This window comes from Podarcis tiliguerta (assembly GCF_965153285.1).
Source record: "Podarcis tiliguerta genome assembly, chromosome: 14".
In the NCBI taxonomy this organism is placed as follows: domain Eukaryota; kingdom Metazoa; phylum Chordata; class Lepidosauria; order Squamata; family Lacertidae; genus Podarcis; species Podarcis tiliguerta.
In genome coordinates this window covers 43,001,673-43,023,507 of record NC_139547.1, presented here as the reverse complement: position 1 = coordinate 43,023,507, position 21,835 = coordinate 43,001,673, and the positions used below count along the sequence as shown (strand labels likewise).

The 21,835-nt window shown below is 39.7% G+C and overlaps 1 protein-coding gene across 3 annotated transcripts in view; it reads right to left on the bottom strand.

Moving 5' to 3' along the window:
* Positions 1 to 11: 11 nt before the first annotated feature.
* The window catches only part of BAIAP2L1 (BAR/IMD domain containing adaptor protein 2 like 1), a 59,160-nt gene continuing 37,336 nt past the window's right edge, over positions 12 to 21,835 (bottom strand). For 2 of the 3 annotated variants that reach the window (XM_083413595.1, XM_083413596.1), the window contains 11 exons: positions 20,404 to 20,465; positions 20,212 to 20,283; positions 17,184 to 17,321; positions 16,400 to 16,552; positions 15,756 to 15,923; positions 14,800 to 14,950; positions 14,243 to 14,450; positions 13,355 to 13,432; positions 11,993 to 12,170; positions 5,761 to 5,801; positions 12 to 4,003 (listed from right to left, as the gene is read on the bottom strand). In XM_083413595.1, coding sequence (XP_083269721.1) covers positions 3,928 to 4,003; positions 5,761 to 5,801; positions 11,993 to 12,170; positions 13,355 to 13,432; positions 14,243 to 14,450; positions 14,800 to 14,950; positions 15,756 to 15,923; positions 16,400 to 16,552; positions 17,184 to 17,321; positions 20,212 to 20,283; positions 20,404 to 20,465 — 1,325 coding nt within the window. In that variant the 3' untranslated portion in view covers positions 12 to 3,927. The remainder of the gene's footprint in view (positions 4,004 to 5,760; positions 5,802 to 11,992; positions 12,171 to 13,354; positions 13,433 to 14,242; positions 14,451 to 14,799; positions 14,951 to 15,755; positions 15,924 to 16,399; positions 16,553 to 17,183; positions 17,322 to 20,211; positions 20,284 to 20,403; positions 20,466 to 21,835) is intronic. The other variant, XR_014504921.1, reaches the window with a different exon arrangement.

The window sequence follows — 21,835 nt, the reverse complement described above, 5'->3', positions numbered from 1 at the left end:
CAAGCCACCAATTTCATCTCCACCTTTATTTAATTTGAAATTTATAGTTGGCTCTTCAGGTGTTCCCAAAGCAGGTTACAATTAAAACACAAATTTGTTTCCTGCAACTTGCTTTTTTATGAAAAATATAGCATGAATACAACACACAGGTTATGCATTACACACATACATTTGTGTCTCAGCATCATCATACCTAAAAATCTACTTCTGGGAATACAGCGGTGCAAGTTCTCTGTCTGCCCCTTGATTAGGCTCTGCCCCTCTTTGAACCAACAGCCTCTAAATCCCGCAAACTGGTTTAACATGTGAAGTGTGCCAGGAATGCTGTGAGCTAGGAGTCAGCTGGTTTGCCCTTAATTCACATGTGAAATGCACACATCTCATGGTTAGTACTACAAGTTCTAACACAATGCTTGACATGTGCCACATCTTTGGATATACTTGACAGAACTTGTCACAAGGTACCACTAGTTACCGTACATTTCTTTGACCAGCACATCATCTTAAGCACCTGCCTTGCTCCAAACACTGCTTCTTAGATGTCCAGCCTTATATGTATCCCATGTTGTGATGTTATCAGTGCTACACATATTCCAGAGGACACACATCTCCTTTCTAAATCTAGGTTAAGATCTTCCGGCTCAGAGCTTGGCTTCTGGAAAGGGGACCGGGTGTGCTTCACACTCTTAATATTTAATAAAAACCCTAATGTCTATGCCAATGAAGGTTGTAGACTTAAGCATGGAAGCTCAGGGCAGTGAAAAATACATGAACGCACACTAATGCTTGTGGACTGCTGGTTCTGATCTAAAACTGAGAGATTTAGTTAGTCCTTGCAGACAGAAAAGCTGCTTGCCCTCAATCAAGCAGCCAATGCGATGCTTTCCAGAGCCTATCGGCCTCAGCCAGCATAAACTACAACTCTTACAAACCCTGATGGTTGGCTAACAACTTCTGGAAAGCACCTTGTTGGCTAGCCCTGCTCTGAATGGCTACCCAGGTACCAGGAACAAAACTGGACATGAACTACAGCTGGAAGTTATGCCACAACTATGAACAGAAGGCCTCCAGTACCTGCTGGGATGCTTCTGCTAGTATTTAAGATCAAATACATGATTGCTCCCAAGCAACCTTAATCATCTGCATTTGGTTTAGCAAAAAAGACCATTCACTTAGGTAACTACTTGTGTACCAAAGTAATTTTTAAATGTTTTCACAAGACACTGGAGTCCAATCAACTGCTTGCTTATACCCAAAGGGGCTGCACATACCTAGTCTTATTGAACACTGAAATCAGAGTTCACCTGCACCATCTAAAATTCCTTCTGAAAGATCCAAAAGCTATTTGTGTGTTGCTGCTGTTTTAAGATATAGTTATAAACTCCCCTTTGGGCACCCAAAAACCAAACACACTATATGTTGTGGATAAAAATCTGGAGGCGACAAGTTCCCCAATTTTTGATGTGACAGAGTATATTTTCATAGTACTTTTTCTATGTAGTTGTCATTGGTAGTTAAATTTACATCCTGTCTTCCAAAGTTCACAGCAGCATATGATTCTACCCCACTCCCATTTTTCTTTACAACAGTTCTGTGAGATAGGTTACACCAAGAGATAGTTATTGTTTCAGAGTCACACGGTGAGCTTTATGGCTATGGGGAGAGTTGATTCTAAATCAGGGTCCTATTTTAACTGTTTTCCCAACCTAGTGCCTCTCAGATGTTTTACACCACTCACCCATCCCCACTTAGCCTCCAGCTGGTCTGATTTAAATTGTCAGCCACACTTTTAGAGCCCTGCCCTGTCCAAAATAGTTAAAGCTGAAACCCTGAGAACAGCTGACTACCAAAGTTGCCTGTAAAACTCTGTGTATGTGATACAAATGGCAACGCCAAAAATTAATTGATCACATAACTTCTGACTTTAGGAAGCAAAATAGCTGGCATGTAACATTTATGCTGAGATAAGAGAGATTGTTTTCCACCCTCCCTTTACGTCACCCCAAAACAGTCATAAACTAAATCTTGCAGAGCTGAAGAGTAGAATAGACTAGTTTGAAATCTCAAGTCATGTTTTGTTATAGCCATTAACTTTCTTTCCCTTTATTGTTCAGGTCAGTTGTTTTGGCACATTCCCTGTCTGTTGTGGTTGTTAAAAGCTTGTAGAAGAGGTCAGTAAGTAACCAAATACCTCCACAAATAGAGAAGCAAAGAAATGGTATCTTAGAGTAGCAGACTTTGCAGATTGATGGAAAATAAAGCATGTTGCATCTAAAGTCCCACTCACGTTATGTGCATACACTTAGAAGTGCTCAGCACAGCATTCCACTTCTTATAGGTGTGCCATTTTCAAAGATGAAATTTAATAAAAAACAATGACTTCTAGTGTGTCTCCTCCAAGCTTGTAAACAAATTGTCAGAGATTTTGATTTAAGTTTTGATTAAAAATTAAACATAGGTTTGAGCTAAAAAAAGAGCCCCCTTCTTAAAAACTGCATTTGTTCCATAGTTTGTATATGTAACAGGCAAGGTATTAAACTGAGCAACTTTTATAGGCAAAACAACATGCAGTCTTCAGAACTGTTCATCAGAATCATGGCATGAAGAGTTCTGTGCAAAGCTCAGAAGCACCTATAATGCTGAATGTGCAAGAACGGATCCATTTATATACAAATGCATTTTCTACCTTGCACTTTTGAAAAGAGTGGTTTGCCCTGCATTATCAACAATCTGGGATGAAATGTAAATACAAGATGATCTAGAAGCAGAGAGAGGGTAAACGTATCTGCTAAGTACTTAAGATCACCTTGTGGCTCGATAACCCTCATTTTTTTACCATGCCAAACACTTGCCAAAATTGTTGACGGAATCTCTTGGGCCCTGTGTGTTCAACTCCCTGACCCACAATAGCCTCTCAGGCCGTGCTCCCAACCTCACTTAAATACTTTATGTACACACAAGAATGTCTCTTATGTTCATCTGAAAATGGTGGAGGAATGTCAATCTACGTTCGTTTTCTGTAAAATTCCCTTAGCCACTGCTTAAGACATTGGCTTGAAGCTACCTGGTTATTCTGTAATAATCAAAAAGGTAAAATGTAAATATATCCATGTGCTTTTTATATGTAGTGTTGGAAGTATTATTCTTTATACAGTAATGAGCTGTATTTCATTACGTAAGTACCAACCTGTCTTTAGAGACAACCTCTGAGGGTCATGCTCCTGAAAAAGGGGACAACACAGCAAAGGAATAGCCAGGATTTCTAATTGTAGTTATTTATCACTGAAAGAATTTGTATCAATCAGTCCTATTCAATAGAATCTTGCTAAAAGGAAAACAGTATAATATTGTGCTTTGGCATATTGCAAACCATGTTAAGGATATTACACTTCTCTGAACATTCAGAAGATCAATATTTATTCTTACTTTATTCTAAGACATTTATCTTACCCAGCAGAAACAAAGACTATTGCTTTACATAGTATTCTATCGTATGTTAAGGCAATCCTTAAAATGGCTTGTCTATTTAAAAATCGGCTAAGCGTATTCATGTATCTAAGTAAACGGTACAAGCAAACTTAAATAATAATTGGAACTTACCCATAGGACTATCAGTACAACTTGCACAGAGCAATAAATGATCAATTATGCTGGTAATTTTACTCAAACCTCTTCCCTATTTTGACAATTCTGTCTTCCTAAACAAGGCACACTGTAATATGGAGAGATTTTTCAAGCATCTTAACCCATCAATAATTAGCTGATACAGGAAGCAAAAATATTTTTTAAAAGTCAGCATTCCAGTGCTACTGTACACATTAATTACATTTAAATAATGTTTAAAAACAACAACTTCAGATAGCATTTGAAAATCATATTGCTGAAGACAGTGTTTAACAAGGAAGGGTAAAAAAGGGTTACTGTTGTTCATCGAAGTATTGGCGCGGATCGGTCATTTGTTACTGTTGGTCGGAGTTTCACGGTAGCAAATGGATTTTCTCCACTGTAATAAAAAAAAAACCCAAAAGAATTTTAACTACAATATTTGGAACCATACAAAATATGTAGTTAGGAAGCTTACAATTTTGACAAAATTGGGGGGTGAGGGGGCATTTAGGAAAGACCTGTTGCAGCTTTTAAAAACTTAACAGCAGAAGTTGAAACTCCTGGGCTTGGCTGCGGATTATTGCCGTCTAATTCCCAATCTCCCTGCCCTTTCCGCTTGGACCTGCTGCTGGGAAGAAGAGATGGCAGCTGGGGACCACACATTCAGTTGTGACCCAGCAAAGGAGAAGCCCTCTCTCTCTCCACTTTTCATCAGGGAGAAAGAATAGCTCAGCCAGTATAGCATGAGACATTTAATCTCAGGATTGTGGGTTCCAGCTCCACGCTGGGCAAAAGGTTCCTGCTTTGTAAGCGTTTGGACTAAATGACCCTTGTGGCCCCTTCCAGCTCTGCAATGATATGATTCTAAGGTTCTCCAGGTGACTGTTTTCTTGCAAGGTGGTGGTGGTAGTTATTGGGGGTAGTGGAGTAGAATGCCAGAGGCGACGTGATCATTTTATTAGAGAAGCCTGGGAAGGAAGCGAACGACACAGTTCACTGATGCCTTAATAATTTTATGTAAACCACTTTATGAGGCTTGCCTGAAAGGCAGTATAAACACGCTGAAAGTATATTGTAGCACTTTATTGTGGAACTCAACAAGGTACTTATCAAGGAGGAATGATCTAAGGGCCAACTTTCATTCTCCTCCCATAAATGTATACTCCAGTCTAGCCTCACAGGAGGTGATAAAACCACTTGAGTATTTGTGTTTATTATATCAAATGCCACCTCCTCCAAGGAGCTAGGGGAGCATAAGGCAATGAGCTTGGTTCTTTTCTTCTCTCCTGCTTACTACAAGTAAGCTCTGTGGGGTAGGTTAGGTTGAGAGGGAATGACTCCCAAGATAATGCAGGAAGCTTCATGAACCAACAGGGATTAGAACATGGGGCTCCTTGACCACAGTTTAACATGCTAACTACACTGCCACACTGGCTCGATGGTACCAGCATCATTGCATGTATGGTTCAGGGATCTGGTTAGCCACACTGGCACTGCTGACCTTGAGCCACAGCCTGGTGCTTTGTTCTCAAAACAATTTTCTAGCTGGCTTTACAGAGTTTCTTAAGTACATAAAGTAAAATTAAAATAGGACGACCCAGTTAAACTTTTAACAATCATTACTGGCCACGCACTTCTCTTTCATAACTGCTTGTCTGAAGTATAAATTGAGATGGTAGAATCTCAATTATAATTTGTTTTAGCTTAAAATGGAACTGATAACGGGTCAACAGGGAGGGCTCATTTACATAGTACAAGAAAGCAAGTTCCCCATACTGTTCTGCATAACAGCTCTCACTGCTGCTTATTTAATCTTACCCTGTTTTCAGCCCCCACTCTACTTTCAGCATAAAATACTGCCCAGGAAAAATCTGAGGAGACACCATGAGAGTCAGATCTAGCACTGCATTTGCCTGCACTATAGGACTGAGGTTTGCTGCTGAATCAATTCACCTGTCAGTTTTTGCTCTTCCAGAAGCAATACGGCAACTTAGATAATTTCAACTCATTTCCTGAAAGCCAATAGGGTAATCTGAATCATTCGCAAGAGTCGGGGGGGGGGGGCATCCCCAAGCCATCCAATTACCCCCTTTCAAAACTTATACATTGGTTCATGCTCTTAATTATGTTAAAAAAATAAAATAAAACTCCTACCTTAGGAAAGGTGGTTTTATAATGCCATTCATGTCAGGTTTCTGAAAATGGAAAGAAAGTCATAATATGAAGCACTTAATACCAGGAATTATATGCTATTTAGGTAAGAAGATAGGTTTGTGAGTATTATTTACTACTTCCTCCTGTTGCTGCCATTTCAATATGACTGTTAGCAGTAGATCAAGGCTTTCAAGAAAACTGCATTGACACTGGTGCCAAAGCGGATGGCAGAAACACAATCGCAGTAACAATTTCACCAGGCTTTCATCTGGATCTTTCAAACATAGCCATTGTGGTTAAAACCACAGTTTCACTGCGGAAGATTTGCTTATTAGCTGCTGAAGCCAAACAACATGAAATAGGACCAGCACCTTAACAAGCAACACAGTTGTCAGAAGCCAAGTGTTCTGTGGATTCCCTGGGGCAGAGCTGTATGACCTACAACTTCCCCAGTTGAAAGCAGCCCACAAGCAGGGCCGTCTTTACCCGGGGGTGCAAGGGGTGCAGGGCACCCGGGCGCCAAATTCTGGGGGTGTGCCAAAATGTATACCTACTGTATACCTGTCCCTCTCGATCGGCGGCAGTGAAAAGCAATGGAGCGAAAGTCCCCACCCTTGTTGCTCTGTTACTCCCTAGCGTCAAATATTCCCAACAAGTCAGGAAACAAAAGCATTTTTTTCCACTGGGTCGTTGTTATAGGTGAGCGATTCCCCTATAAATGAAAGCTCAACAACTTTGAGTTCGCCCCTCCCAAATAAAAGTTAATTTGGGGGTGGCTAAACTAAATTTGGGGGTGCTGGGCGGATCTTTGCACCCCGGCGGCACATATGCTAAAGACGGCCCTGCCCACAAGACATGCATTGTGTGCTGCCAACTGCTTGACAACCGCCATCCTAGTTTCTAAAAACTCAGGCAAGCAGCAAAAGCATTTATCAAGTTTACCAAGTCCTCAGGGAGGATGTGTGGCCACACACCGTTGTGCAGGCCTGCCTTAGGGTGCCTGGAATGACATATTAGGTGAGGTGTGTCTGTTTTCCTCTTTGGTACCTTTCAGGAAGAGTTTTAAAACACTCCTGTTTACCGAGACGTTAGGCGGCTGAAAGCTGTTGTTCCTGGCAACCTTGGAATTATTGCTGTGAAAGCAGGTGATAGCTTTCAGATGTTTTAAATAAGTTGTTAATTTGTTTTTAATGTTATTGTTTTTAACACAGATATGTTTGCGGCCCCAGATTCCCTTGGAAGGAAGGGCAGGGTATAAATTTAATAAATAAATAAATAAATATTTGCACAAAAGCTTCTTAACAGTTAGTGGAGCATGAGCCTCTTAATCTCAGGATCATGGGTTTGAGCCCCACGTTGTGCGAAAGATTCCTGCATTGCAAGGGGTTGGACTAGATGACCCACGTGGTGCCTTCCAACACTACGATTCCATGAAATACAGTGGTACCTTGTTGAGCATCTGGGATCCATTCCAGAGCCCCAGATGCACGATGAAAGAGATGCTGAACACAGCATCACTCTGTGCATGCGCGTGGAGCGGTTTTGTGCTTCTGCGGATAGCGGCAAACCCAGAAGTAACCTGTTCCAGTACTTCCGGGTTTGTCGTGGGCATCCGCCGAAGTGGACGATCGAGGGGGTGGACATTCATGGAGGTATGACTATACATGAAATGTGTGTGTGTGTGTGGGGAGCTTGTGTGTCAATATTTTTGACATTATTTTAGGTGCCAAATTGCATCAGCCCTTTCTTTTCCCACGGTGGCATGTGTAAGACCTATGGTGATCTGATCTGCCCAGGGCATTGAATAAGCAAGCACTTCACACTGTAGATTTCAGACTCGTGTATTTGTTAAGATCTTTTTATGCTTTATTTCTCTTCAGAGTTTAGGCTGGATGCCTTTTGCCACTTTTTCTCAAGGACAAAAGATGCAGCATAACAGTACTGCACACAGAGAGAGGGAAGGGATCATTGTGAGCTTATACTCTGAGTAATCACAAGTGACAACCATTCCCATACAGGCAGAAAGTGTGTTCCTTTTTGCCCCTGGGAAGAAGATTCCTTCCAAAAGTAGCCCCTTCTATGTTATGGAGTGCTGCTCTGGAGAGGCTCCCAAACTTAGGGCACACACCTTAAAAGGGTGGGCTAGAAGAAATCCATTAAATAAATTGTTTAAATTGGAGAGGGGGGTTTAAAGGCCTTTATTTAAACAGGCTGTTGTTGTTTAGTCGTTTAGTTGTGTCCGACTCTTCGTAACCCCATGGACCAGAGCACGCCAGGCACTCGTGTCTTCCACTGCCTCCCGCAGTTTGGCCAGACTCATGTTTGTGGCTTCGAGAACACCATTCAACCATCTCGTCCTCTGTTGTCCCCTTCTCCTTCTGCCCTCTATCGTTCCCAACATCAGGGTCTTTTCCAGAGAGTCTTCTCTTCTCATGAGGTGGCCAAAGTATTGGAGCCTCAGCTTCAGGCTCTGTCCTTCCAGTGAGCACTCAGGGCTGATTTCCTTAAGAATGGATGCGTTTGATCTTCTTGCAGTCCATGGGACTCTCAAGAGTCTCCTCCAGCACCATAATTCAAAAGTATCAATTCTTCGGCGATCAGCCTTCTTTATGGTCCAGCTCTCGCTTCCATACATCACTACTGGGAAAACCATGGGTTTAACTATACGGACCTTTGTTGGCAAGGTGATGTCTCTGCTTTTTAATATGTTGTCTAGGTTTGCCATCGCCTTTCTCCCATTTAAACAGGCTAGTTATAATTTATATAAAGACCAATAAATCGTTGAATATGAATCAGCTACCATACCATTCTACCCAATTATGAGCTCCCTATATTAAGAAAACATGAACATTTTTTGACTTCAACTTGCCAATTTCATACTTCCATTTTCGTATGTGCCTAAGGGATGCGGGTGGCGCTGTGGTCTAAACCACAGAGCCTAGGGCTTGCTGATCAGAAGTTTGGCGGTTCAAATCCCTGCGATGGAGTGAGCTCCCATTGTTTGGTCCCAGCTCCTGCCAACCTAGCAGTTTGAAAGCACCTTAAAGTGCAAGTAGATAAATAGGTACCACTCTGGCGGGAAGGTAAACGGTGTTTCCGTGCACTGTTCTGGTTTGCCAGAAGCGGCTTAGCCATGCTGGCCACATGACCCGGAAGCTTTCTGCGGACAAACGCCGGCTCCCTTGGCCAGTAAAGCAACCCTAGAGTCGTCGGCGACTGGACCTAATGGTCAGGGGTTCCTATACCTTTTAAGGTGCAACAACCCCCTGTACCCAGAAGGTGGCACTGCAGTTCTCTCACAAGGCTACAAATGTAGTCAGTTTCACAGCAAGGACAATGGAAGAGTAATCCTGCCATTTCAACAGAATGTATCATCTTCTCACACAAACATATGCTAATATAGGTTTCATTTTATTATTACCTATGGTACACAAAGAGAGAGAATAAATCAACTCTATAAATCAATGCAAAAAAAGAGAAGATGTCAATATGTTTCCCTGCAAGCAATCCCATTATTTCTGAGTGTTAAAATACCTGAGAGAAATGAGCAGTCTAAAAACGACATATTTAATGAAACATGAATTACTGCCAGCACTCACTCGACTATGTTGATATACATCACATAGCTTATCTGTAACTCACCTTGAGTCCCCAGAGGGGGGAAAGGCGGGGAAGCAGCTGAACAGAGTGGCAAGGCATGATCCCACCTGCAGCCCTTTCATAAAAGGCAGCTTACAAACTGAAGGTGTGGCAAGTGGATCAGGCCCAAACTAGGCCCACTGATGTCACATGACAGTAGTAGGGCCAGCTTATACAGGCTCATTTTAATTGAACTCTTGTGTTGCTTGACTGTAGTTTTAATGAATGCTGTTCTATTGTTTTACTTCAGTGTTCCTTCAATTTAATGGATGTTGTTTTATTAATCAGTGGATATAATTTTAAAAACAAAACTGCCTGACCACCTCTCCCCCCACCAGTACTCTAATTTGCACAATAGCATTTGGTTCCATATTCAAGTTACACAGCTTAGAATGGCCTGTTAATTTTTCTATGTCCTCATAAAATGCCTTTCCAAAGATGAGTCCCTCCACAATATACTGGGGTAAATTAATGGCAAGAAATACAGTCCAATGATGCCCAATTCATACAGTAATTTAGCTGGGCTCTAGTCACCTCTTTGCTTGTCAAACAAATCACAAAGAACTCCCTGTACTGCTTGCTTAGCAACTTTCTCCAGTCTAATAAATCTGTAAAACTCTTGCTCTCATAATTGCTGTTAAAGGACTATTTGTTGATCAAATTAGTCTCACTAGCTGACCGCAGACCTAAGTGAGTCAATATAGAATTCTGACACTGCACGATGGTTAAGACTTTTTCTTTTATCCAAAAGAAGCTAAGACTGCAAAGCATGACAAAATATGGGCCAGCTGAGATTTAACAGTATCCCATAGTTTAGTGTTAGGAGAATGAGCCACAGTGAGCCTCAGACACTCCCCACCCCTTCCAACATGGCCACAAGGAGGAGTTTGGAAGTGCTTGCTTCTGTTTTACATTAACTGAAGCTTGCTGTATCATCCAAGTCTGGAAAAAAGTGTGATTAATCTTAATGGTGGCTAATTGAAATAAACAAGCTTCATGAACTTTGGTTCAAAAATGTATTGTTTCAACTAAGCAGAATTAAGAATGGTGATGGTTTAGGGTTCATGCCAAACTGTGGTTTAACTAAGACAGAAGCTTTGATTTTGCTGCTGCACCAGAGAGGAAAGACTGTGTATAGAACATACATGCCATAGACGCAGTGAAACTTATTCTTCTAATACTAAAGCATAGTATAAATGGACAATTAACTGTTCTTCTGCTGACTGGGTAAGAGTAGGAATCACATCATTGTCTCACTGCTGCCACATTATTGTCTCACTGCTGGGTTTTTTTTTTTGTGACCCTTCAAGCACCTTATAACTCAAATTTATCTTTTTAAAATAAAAAAAAAGTTTATTGATACTTCTATAGGCACCGCAGTACGATATTGTGATGCTAAAAGGTCTTTTTGTGGCCATCCAAGCCCCTCACCCACCCATATGTCATTAAAAAATGTATTTTTATTACTGACCATTCCTGTGGGTTCCCTGCTGTGATTCTGTAATGTGAAGCGGCCAATATGACCCTGCCAAGAACCCAAATAAAATAAAACTATCTTTTTTAGTAGTAACCCCCACATTTACAGCGCAGTTAAAAAAAAATGCTGCCTGCTACATTTTGCTTTAGTGGCTGATTTTGGTTTTAATCATTGTTTGTATTGATTTACTCTGTATGGTTATTCTTAGCTATCCTAGGCTTCTTCAGGAGGAAAGGAGGGATACGAAAATGAAATTAATAATAGGTTGCATCCAACTAAGCTTTACTCAGAGTAAACCCATTTAAATTAATGGATCTAAGTCAGCCATTTACATTAATTTTAGTGGGTCTCCTCTGCGTAGGACTAATATGGAATATAATCTAATAATGTTTTATAGATGATTAATCTATTTTGAAAAGTGACTTGAAAATGCCTGTCTATGCATTTGCCTTTAAATACCTTCCACATTTTTGATTGCACACTTTTGTCACTAATTTTAAAAAGCTACATATTGACAAGAGTACTCAGACTATGTTGCAGATTCCAATTTTATACCAGGATTTTAGTGGCATGCGATTTGATCAACAAGAAGGTAGGATGCATTCCACTTGATCTCTTATCCAGTTCAAACACCTGACACCTGAAATGCTAATTAAAGTTACTGTAGCTATTAAATATTTAATTCTGTCCTACTGGTTCTCCATTTAATTCAGGTACAGTAACTAGCTGAGAACCCTGTCTAGCAATTAATTTGATGGAAAGATGTACATCTGGAATCAAGAGAAAATTTGCTATGGAATTACATACATTTAGGACTTGTAAGTAATCTGTCCCATTGTTTGGGCTTTAGCTCTAAACAAACCTGTTATAGGAAAAGCACATGAAACCTTTCAAGGAAGATTAAAAATAAATATGCAATATGCATTCCCCCCAAATATTTTTGAAGACTATGTTCCAGAGAAATGCTACTTACTGGTTGCTATTATGGAGTCAAATATATGAAAGAGAGGTGGATATAATCTCATATTTCATGAGGATATTTCCATGTTCATTGAGATTTGCACAAAACTAAACAATGCTTCAGAAGGCAGCATGCAAATTCACAGATATACTCACAAGAGAGGTACTTTCTGGTTTGGCTACTGGTGCTTTAAGAGTAGAACTTTTAGAAGATTCCAGCCTTGCTTCTGAAGTTGCTCTTGTTTGTCCAGGTACCAAGTAATCTGGTGGGGGAAGGATAACTGTACCTCTCTCTGCTAAGTTTACTGAGCTGATGCTTCGGATATGTGCAGGACTAAAGGGAAGAAAACCAACCATTAAAATTAATAGAAACAATGAACAGGGCAGTTGCAGCTCACTGTGAATTTCCTTTTTGCTCCTTGGGGTTAGAGCAGTTGATTTTTATAGATAGAGCCTTCAGATATTATATTTTTCTGAGGGGCAGAAACCCTGTCTTCCCATTTGGAATTAGGAATGTGAAGTATAGCTAATTTAGCAACACATATAGCCAACTCAAGATGAATGACAGGCAGAAGAATGTGTCCAAGGGTCAAAACTACTGTGCATCTGTGCTCCTTAAAACTTTGTTTATGCTAAGAAAACCACAATAGGCAGAAAGAGATGAGGGTACTATTACAGACTGCTCTGTGCCTTCCAAGAAAGAAGCCTATGTTTGCCAAAATCCACTGTTTCTGCTAATGCTTGCACACACTTACAGATAGATTAAACAGAGCCTACAAGTGGGAAATTATCCATTGGGTCTGACAAACAGTTTATGTTGCCCTGTTTGACAAGCTACTGTGCACCCAGTACAGCAGGTGTAAACTTGTACTGAATATAGATTGTGTTTGCTTAGAACTATGTGAGGCCTGGTATGGTAGTGTTGGACTAAACTGGGGTGGGCTTAGTTCTAATTCCCGCTCAACTTTACTGAGTAGCTTTGGGCTAATTGCTGTCTCTCAACCTGACTCCACCCACAGGGTTGCTATGAGTATAAGTCTGAAGCATGGGGGAAGAACCATGTATGCCACCATGAATTCATGGGAGAAAGGATGGGATAAAGATATAATAACTAATGTAGCATGGGGTAGTACCATTAATTTCAACGGGGGTACATATTTGGGGTTGGTTAGAGTGGTCCAAGTATGACAAGATGGGACATAAATAAAGGTATAAAAGTAAGCAATAACGTTTAAGCAAGATCATAGATGGAATCTACACACATATAAAAAACGCTGTGAAAATGCTTTTTTAAAAAGCATTTTGAAAAAGGCACTGAATTTGGCATAGCTCACTGTCGCCACCTAGTGTCACATTTGTATACTGCACCTTACAACACATTTAAAACGTTTTATTTGCAGCTGTACAGCTGAGTCTATAGTTATATTTAGGGAGACTGCTTTTATCTTTTTTTTTTTAAAGCACATCCCTTGAAAGTGTAAAAATGTGTTATATAAATCCTAGGGGAAATAGTATTACCTTGGCACTGGCACACGAATCGCCTCCTCCACTGGTTCTTCCAGAGGCTTTGTGTATGATGATGGGAACCAGCCTTTTCTAGAATGGAACATAATAATAAATTACCACCTTATGGAAACTCCAATTCCTATCCTTTAAAGCAACTGCACTGTATGAAATAGCAGTAGATGCACCAGGATTGCTCCATTCTCCCTCTAGGTTCAGAGACAGGATGCAGTTGAGTTCCAGTTGCTGGAGAACAGCAGGGGAAGGGAGCTCATGTCCTGATTGTGGGCTTTCTGGAAGCATCTGCTGTGCCACTGTAAGACACAGGATGCTTCCATCATATTCCCAGGATGGTTTATTTAAAAAAGGCAATGACATTAAAATGTAAATGCAAAAACCTAAATGAAAAGGGCATAAAAAGCAGCATAATGCAGTCAATGGGACTGAAGCTGTAGCTAAAAAGCTCTGGACAATAAAAATGCACCTTGCCTGGTGCCAAAAGGGCAATACTGTAAGTGCCAGGCAAACCTGCATGGGGACAGAAATACATAACTGGGCTCCCACCACCAATTAGGTCTCTCTCTGGTATCTCTTACTGTCTTCATCTCAGATACTCTGAAGACCTACAGTACACCTTCTATTGAAGATCATAAAATCAGGGCAGGTATGTACAGAGTCAGGTGATCCTTCAAATATACTTGGGGTTCTTAATTCTGATTTTAAAATTACAAATCTGCTCCCGCATCAAAATTTCTCTGTAGGTCCATCTGGCATTCCTACAGCTGACAGCATCCAGAACATTTAAGCATCATTAACAATATAATGAGGGTGGGGGATGGGGAGCTCCACTGCTTTAAAACTCTCTTCTCATCTTGGAATCAGGAGACATGTGGATTAACTTACGCTTTAGTCACATCATGTTCTCCGTACAGCCAGCCATCCCTTTCTTCAGATATAAGTAGTGTGATGATATCTCCCTGTGCAAAACTAAGTAGAGTCTTGTTACTCTCAGCGGTGTGAGGAAATATTGTTTTAACTTTTGGCCGTTTCATTATATTTAGTCCTGTGGCAACAGAGGTTGATCGTGATAAACTGGAATCATCCGCGTGATCTGATTAACAAAAAACAGCAACATAGAACTGGATCAAACAAAAACAAGTTAAAATGGAATTGAATAACAACAATGAACACTTTTCCTATCCTCACTCAAACTTCCAATCAACTATGGGGTTAAGTGCAAGAATTAAATTAAGTTTTTGTATTTTAACTTTTGTATGTTTTTAAGTATGGTTGTATTTATTTTAATTATTTTATTGTTTTACCTTTTGTAAACTGCTTTGCAGGTTTTTTTACAATCAAGTGGTGTATACATTTTGTGAAACAAATACATTAACTAAAATAGTCATTTTCACAAGAATATGCCTTTTCAACACACCTACACACACACACAAAATGCTTACCTGTTGAATTATTTAATCTCTCTGATGGTGCCTTTGGGGCCATTGACGGGTTGTTAAACATGTCAACTAAAGGACTAGTATAGGCTCTCCCTGTGGGTGCAGGGGGTACTCTGGGGGAACTTCTATGAAGCGAATCATAATTGTTTCCAAGCTAGTGACACAAAATTAACATTAAGCATCAGTACAATGATATAATGTCATATATCAACAATTTTGTCCACACATGCAAACAGGAGTAGAAGGTTGAAAAACACTGGGTATCAACTCAGTGCAGATCCATTGAAATTGATTGGCACAACTAATATAGATCTATGGGTCTATTCTGAACAGAACTCTGTTGGAGACAACCTGTCATTTTTCTTTGAATATTTCAGCAGCTGGGTTTAAAAACTTTATAGCATCCAGTATAAGGCATGATAAAAACCATGTGGATGGTGGAGATCTATATCTCTACCCTTCCATACGGCCCACCAGTTGAAGACCAGAGCTCTAATACCATTTGCCCCCATCAGCAGGAACATAAAGCTCTGAGAATGTGACTTAGTTGCTGCTTTAGAAGTCATAGGTTGTATTCAACACAGCATTCAACTAACTGATTGTTTTGTTGTGCAAGGAGAAATCTCTCTTGCTTCTCCCTTTGCATCCAGTAGGGTGGAATCTATACACATAGAAAAACCATTCTGAAAATGTTTTGTTTTTAAGCGTTTTAAAAAATACATTGAATTTTCCATAAGGTTCACCGCCGCCATCTAGTGTCACATTGTATATTGCACTTAAAATACACTTAAAACGTTTGCTGTATAGCTGAGTCCTAAGTCTGTTCTTTTGTTCTCGCAACTATTTAGTTGAATACTGCCCCATGTCTGGAACCTGAAATCATTTTAACACATTTCTCCTTTTCCCTACCCAGCTGTTGCTCTCAGGAAGGAGCTTGTAATCAACAGAGAATTCCTCACCATACTGCTTCTTTCTATCATTGGCGAAGGCAAAGGAGTTCCTGATATTGGAGTGGAGCCAGGGGTCTTTATCTCTTCTATCATGGTCATGATTTTCTCCGGCACTTTGGTAGCATCACTGCAAGTTTCTAACCAATTAGGCAACTTGGCGTTAAGTAACTCTGAGCACTACAAAAAATATGAGTGAGTTAAAAGTAAGATTATATGCTTTTCAGATTAAAATCTTATCTGTGTGTACAGATATCTTTAGTTCAAGGTTCTTGCCAAATTCTATTGGCAATGTGAACTATAACATACTGTAGCACCTGCATATAGCTTGTTTGGAAAAAATATACTTCCCCATCACAGAAATGTAGCGCTTTATGTATGATCTCCTATAGAAAATAAAAATAAAATTCTGTATGAAGCATGCTTACTTTATAGGGATGTAGTCACAAACAATAAACCACCACAGGCTCTGTGTTGCGGCTTGAATTTTCATTTACGGGTCTAGTTTTTCCAATAATTTAAATGTCTTGTGTCACAATCAAAGAAAATGGAGCCTAAAATGAATGCCTTTAGAGTGTACTCTGCGTTGTGGAAAACCTCAGCATCCCCACAAAACCAAGTTTTTCTGACAACTTAACGTCTCCTCTCATACTAACCTCTACATGGTAATATTGCATGTGTTGAGCAAAACTGCAGTGCTTGTCAACCAGAAAACAGAATCTTTTTTTCTCTTCAAGTAGAGCTTCTCTGCAACCTTCAGCAATAAATCTTTGAATATCACTCTGTCGAGAAGTCACTGTTTCCAAATACTAAATAAAATAATAGATCACAACAGAGAAAACTTGACACATTCTTCTTACACAACTCGAATCCAAAAGCAACCTTAATGTCTTAGTCCAATCTCAAACAGAAATAAACAACGTGGTTGCCGTTCTCTGATCTAGAAATAAATTTATCACCTATAAATGCATTTATCTAAATGCTACATCTGCAAATCAATGCAACACTTCCAAGAGGTACAAGGAACATCACACCCTTTGAAGTTCCTCAAGTCTAAGATACAGTTGTACCTTGGTTTTCGAACAGCTTAGTTCTCGAATGTTTTGGCTCCCGAACTCCGCAAACCCGGGAGTGTTCCAAATCTGCAATCTATTTTTGGAAGCCGAACGTTTGACAGGGCTTCCGCAGCTTCTGACTGGCTGCAGGAGCTTCCTGCAGCCAATCCGAAGCTGCACTTTGGTTTCTGAATGTTTTGGAAGTGAAACGGACTTCGACTTCTGAGGTATGACTGTTTTTGAATTGGAGATGGAACGGCTTGGATCTAGAATTTCATGAGCTGAAGCCACTCACTCGGCGGGTTTTCCCATTCTCCTCCTTCCCATCACAGTTAGATGTGGCACAAGGGGTTGCAATGGAAAGACACGAGGGGAGTGCACTAACCTCAGTTTCTTTATGCTCATATTTTGTTGCATTCCTTCCTCCTTGACTTTTCCTTCGGATTTTCTTCAGTTCAGCCTGAGATTTTTCCAAAGAATCCAATTTGCTTCTGTGTTCATTCTGGTATCTCTTCAAAGTAGCCTGCAATCGAAGCATTCAGAAATCTTATATTAGAATATAATAATTAGCTGATGACGTTGGAAGCTCAGCTCCCTGTTACAGCAAGCAAATTCTTTAGGATATACATATGCAACCAATACCAGCATAATAATATAAAACAAGTATCATTTTGCTATAGTAGCAAAAGAAAAATTAGCAGTACAATGACTGTGTGCCTCCCTCACAAGAGGTCTGGAGGGTGGCAACATGAGAATGGGCCTTTTCTGCAGTGGCTCCCTGTTTGTGAAATGTTCTTCCCAGGGAGGTTCAGCTGGTGCCTTCATTATATACCTTTAGGTACCAGGCAAAAATGTTCCTCTTCAACCAGACCTTTGGCTAATTAGCATCTTATACCCCTTTAAAATGTGTTTGTGGGAGGGGGGGAAGGGAGGTTTACTGGTTTGTTTGTTTTTTGTTCTTATCATGGATTTTGTGTTTTTATATTATATTTTATGCTGTGAACTGCCCTGAGATCTACGGATGAAGGGTGGTATGCAAATTAAATAAATAAGAATAAGAATAAGAATGTGCTGCAGTTTGTTTCCTCAATCTAGTATCAGCAACTTTCACGTGGAAAACATTAGAGCAGCCAAACATAAATAAATAGTTTTTCAAAAGAAACTTGAGAATGAAAACATTCTGAGCTGTATTTGTTCAAGATTTCGTATGTATTGCTGTCATCTTCTTGTAGACAACACGCGGAACAGTTGCTAAACCTGCCAAGGATCTTAGAAATAAAAAGAGGGAGATTGATGTTTCTTGATTTGGAGCAAAATGTATATAATCCTGGTCTTTTAAAAATGCCTCTTGCTTATGTATGCAAATATCTCCCTGTGCTCTCAGGAACTCTGGTGACCTTGGGTTGATGCAATGGAATATTTGACTGACTGGCATGGAACGTCTTCCTCAAAATGACATTTAAAGCAGGTATCTAATCATTTCACATGTTACACATGATACATGCCTGTTGACATGGTTCCTTAAAAATGTTTATATTCCAAATATAAATACATGAAATCCTTCTCAACAGGTTTTCCTAATAGAAACTTCTCTCTACCTAATTTCCTGTGTCATTCAGCTATGTCATAAAAGTTGACTATTATCCTAGAATATTCTGTTTAAGTCAGAGACTCATATTCAGCCCTTAAGCCAATTCACAAGAGTTCTGTAACAGGCCACCATTTGCCACAAAAATACCTTATCTGCTGTACTCAGTATGGATTTCTTGGGAAAATTCATCAAGATATCACACAGTTTATACATTCAGTCCTCAGTTTGTGGCAGATTTATATTTTTCTAGCAATATGCTAAGGTAATCCAGCTATGAGAATGTTTCATACTTGTAATTCTATCTTTGTTGATAAGCACAAGCAAAACTATTACGAAGATGCAAATTAAATTGATAGCCAGTGATTTAGTTTTGTTCTACCCAGTATTTGTGCCCACACCTGCTGAACTTTCAGACAAGACAAATGTAGTTAAGTTCCTGATTTATGAAACCCTTTCTAGCATAGGCCGACACCACTGTTTTAATCCCAGCAGATGTCCAGATGCTACTATTTTAATTAGTTATTTTAAAAAAACACATATAGGAACTGGCTGGTGTATGTATTAAAATAATTGAGAGATTATATTCCCATACTGAGAAGCCTGGGCTTTGAGATCTGCAGGGGGAACCTTGCTTGTGGTCCACATGCCTAATGAGATTTGCAGGGTGGAGACCCATGGGTCGGTGTTTTGTTCCCTGCAGTGGCTCCATGCCTTTGGAACAACCTCCCCTTTGTGGTGTGTCTCACTATGACATTGCTGCCTTTTCACTGTCAGGTGAAGAAGACCTCTTTGCCAAGATTTGGGATAGGGATATATGTGCTAATTGAATTTTTGTTGCTGCTTCTGTTTTAACTTGTAACTGGATATTTGCATTTGGTTTTATGTGCTTTAATGCTTTTGTTTAATCTTTTAAGTATATGTAATTCCATCCTGGGGCCTTTAAGTAAAGGACAGATCACAAATATGTTTAATAAAATAAATAAAAATGGCCGATCAAGGATTTGCTCTCATGTATTTTTGCATCTTAAATGTATCTAAGGAGACATTTGAAATGCCTTCCATTGGTCCACAGGATATCCAAGACTCTGTGAAGGTGGGCTTCATTTTACTTTGATCAAGTAGGTTTTGGTAAGACAATTACCAATGTGAAAGTATTCAAAAGATGAAAGCTTAACATCAGGATTCTGAATATTGCATCACTTTCATATAGGTCCACAAATCTGCTGCTTGAGATGCATGATCAGGCCCTTGACTGTTTAACTTTAACTCATAGTGTCTGACTGTCAGTTATTCTCCACTACAAAAATTTAATAACTGAGCCACTGCATAATATAACAATAAATATGCCATTATCAGCCTTCCTTTGACTAGTTAATATCTTGGCTTTAATCCTTGCTTTTTTAAAGACATTTAAGACATTTTTGCCAATGATTAATATCTTCATCAGATATAAAAATAGGTAAAATCTGAATATATAACATCTAGGAACCCAAAACACCTTAGTTATAGCTATATGCACAAATCAGGATAAATGTAATTTAGTATTTTTGGAATTCTTAATGTTTCAGCCTTGAAGACAACACATGTAGATTGGCAAAGCTGAAATACTATAAACATCAACAGAGTTATTAAGGACTGAACTTGGTGCCCTAAATCATAAAAATTGCTGTAAGCACAGGGGCTCTGCTCCACGTGTAAAACCTTCCCAACCTGCTTCAGGAAAGTCGTTTCTTGTGCTGTTTGCCAACACTAAGTAGCACATACGATAAGATAATCATATAAATGATTAATCTTCTCTGGCACTGAAAAACAATATACTTACATTCATGTATTTTACATCTAGTTCAGTCTTCTTCTCCAGCTCAGATATAATCTCTTTATGGAATTTCTTGAACTGCAAGAGTAAATGGATAACAGTGTAGTCAAAGGGTTAATTTACACACAAAGGTTCCCCCCCATAGGTGTTTTTTTTTTTTAAAAAAGAAGTTAAAATATTGCATGGGTATTTACTTACACTTTCTTCTAAGCTGTCATTCAGTTTCTTCTGTGCAATAGAAATTTCTATGAGAACATGCCCTGTTGACAAACACAATTAATTAATTTTTATACTGTTCTTCATCATTTGTGATCCCTATGTTACCAACGTGGCTACTTATAGATTAAAGCATGGTATGACAAATTAAACCAGATAAAACTGAATCAATTCACATCAATTCACACAACAGATGGTGATTCCTCAATTACAGCTGGCCAAAACAAACCAGCCACCCCCAAAATACCAGGTGAAGAAGTAGGTGTTCAGCTGAAGTGGACTCAGTGGAGTATTGGCAACCAGTGCTTGTAAAGTCAGTATTACAATATTTCAATTAACTGCTCTGCTCAACATTGGTGGCTGTGTTCTGTACTTGTTGCAGCTTCTGTTACATCTTCAAAATCAGGCCCATATAGAATGCATTATAATAATCTAATCAGGAGGTTACTAGTGCATGGGTTACTTTGGCAAGGCTATCTTGATCCAGATATGGTGACAGCTGGAGCAGCAGCCATAGCTGGAAAAAGGTACCTTCTGAGCATCCACTTAGCTGGATCAAGAACTAGCCCAGACTACACACTGCTCCTTCAAAGGGAGTGCAGTTAATATTTTTTTTCTGTTCTGGCAACTTTTATGATGAAAGACAGTAAATAGAAGCATTCAACAGTACATAGTATATCTGGATATTCTTTTTCGAGCCCTTGCCACAAAAAGCAAAACAAATTTTAGAGTAAAATTATACATGGCCAAGGTTACTCACAATTGCTAATTGACACCAATATATTTTACAATACTACCTTATAAACATTACATTGCATTTCTTTCTTTTATAGAGCTATAAGCTTGGTGGATCAGGGTAATGTTATGGACGTAGTGTATCTTGATTTCAGTAATGCTTTTGACAAAGTTCCCTATGATATTCTTACAGAATATCAAATGTGGTTTGAACAAGGTAACTTAGGTGGATTTGCACAGTGGTAGCTTGGGTTACATATGCTTCAGGTTACATACGCTTCAGGTTACAGACTCTGCTAACCCAGAAATAGTGCTTCAGGTTAAGAACTTTGCTTCAGGATGAGAACAGAAATCGTGCTCCGGCGGCGCAGCAGCAGCAGGAGGCCCCATTAGCTAAAGTGGTGCTTCAGCTTAAGAACAGTTTCAGGTTAAGTATGGACCTCCGGAACGAATTAAGTATTTAACCCGAGATACCACTACAGCTGGCTTTCTGACCAAACCCAAAGAGTGCTCATCATCCTGGAAAAAAGGACAAGTGGGGTGCTGAAGGAGTCTGTCCTGGGCTCATTGCTGTTCATCTTTATAAACAGCTTGGATGAAGGAATTGAGGGAATGCTCATCAAATTTGCAGATGACATGAAACTGGGAGGGCTAGCTAATGCTGCAGAAGACAGAATCG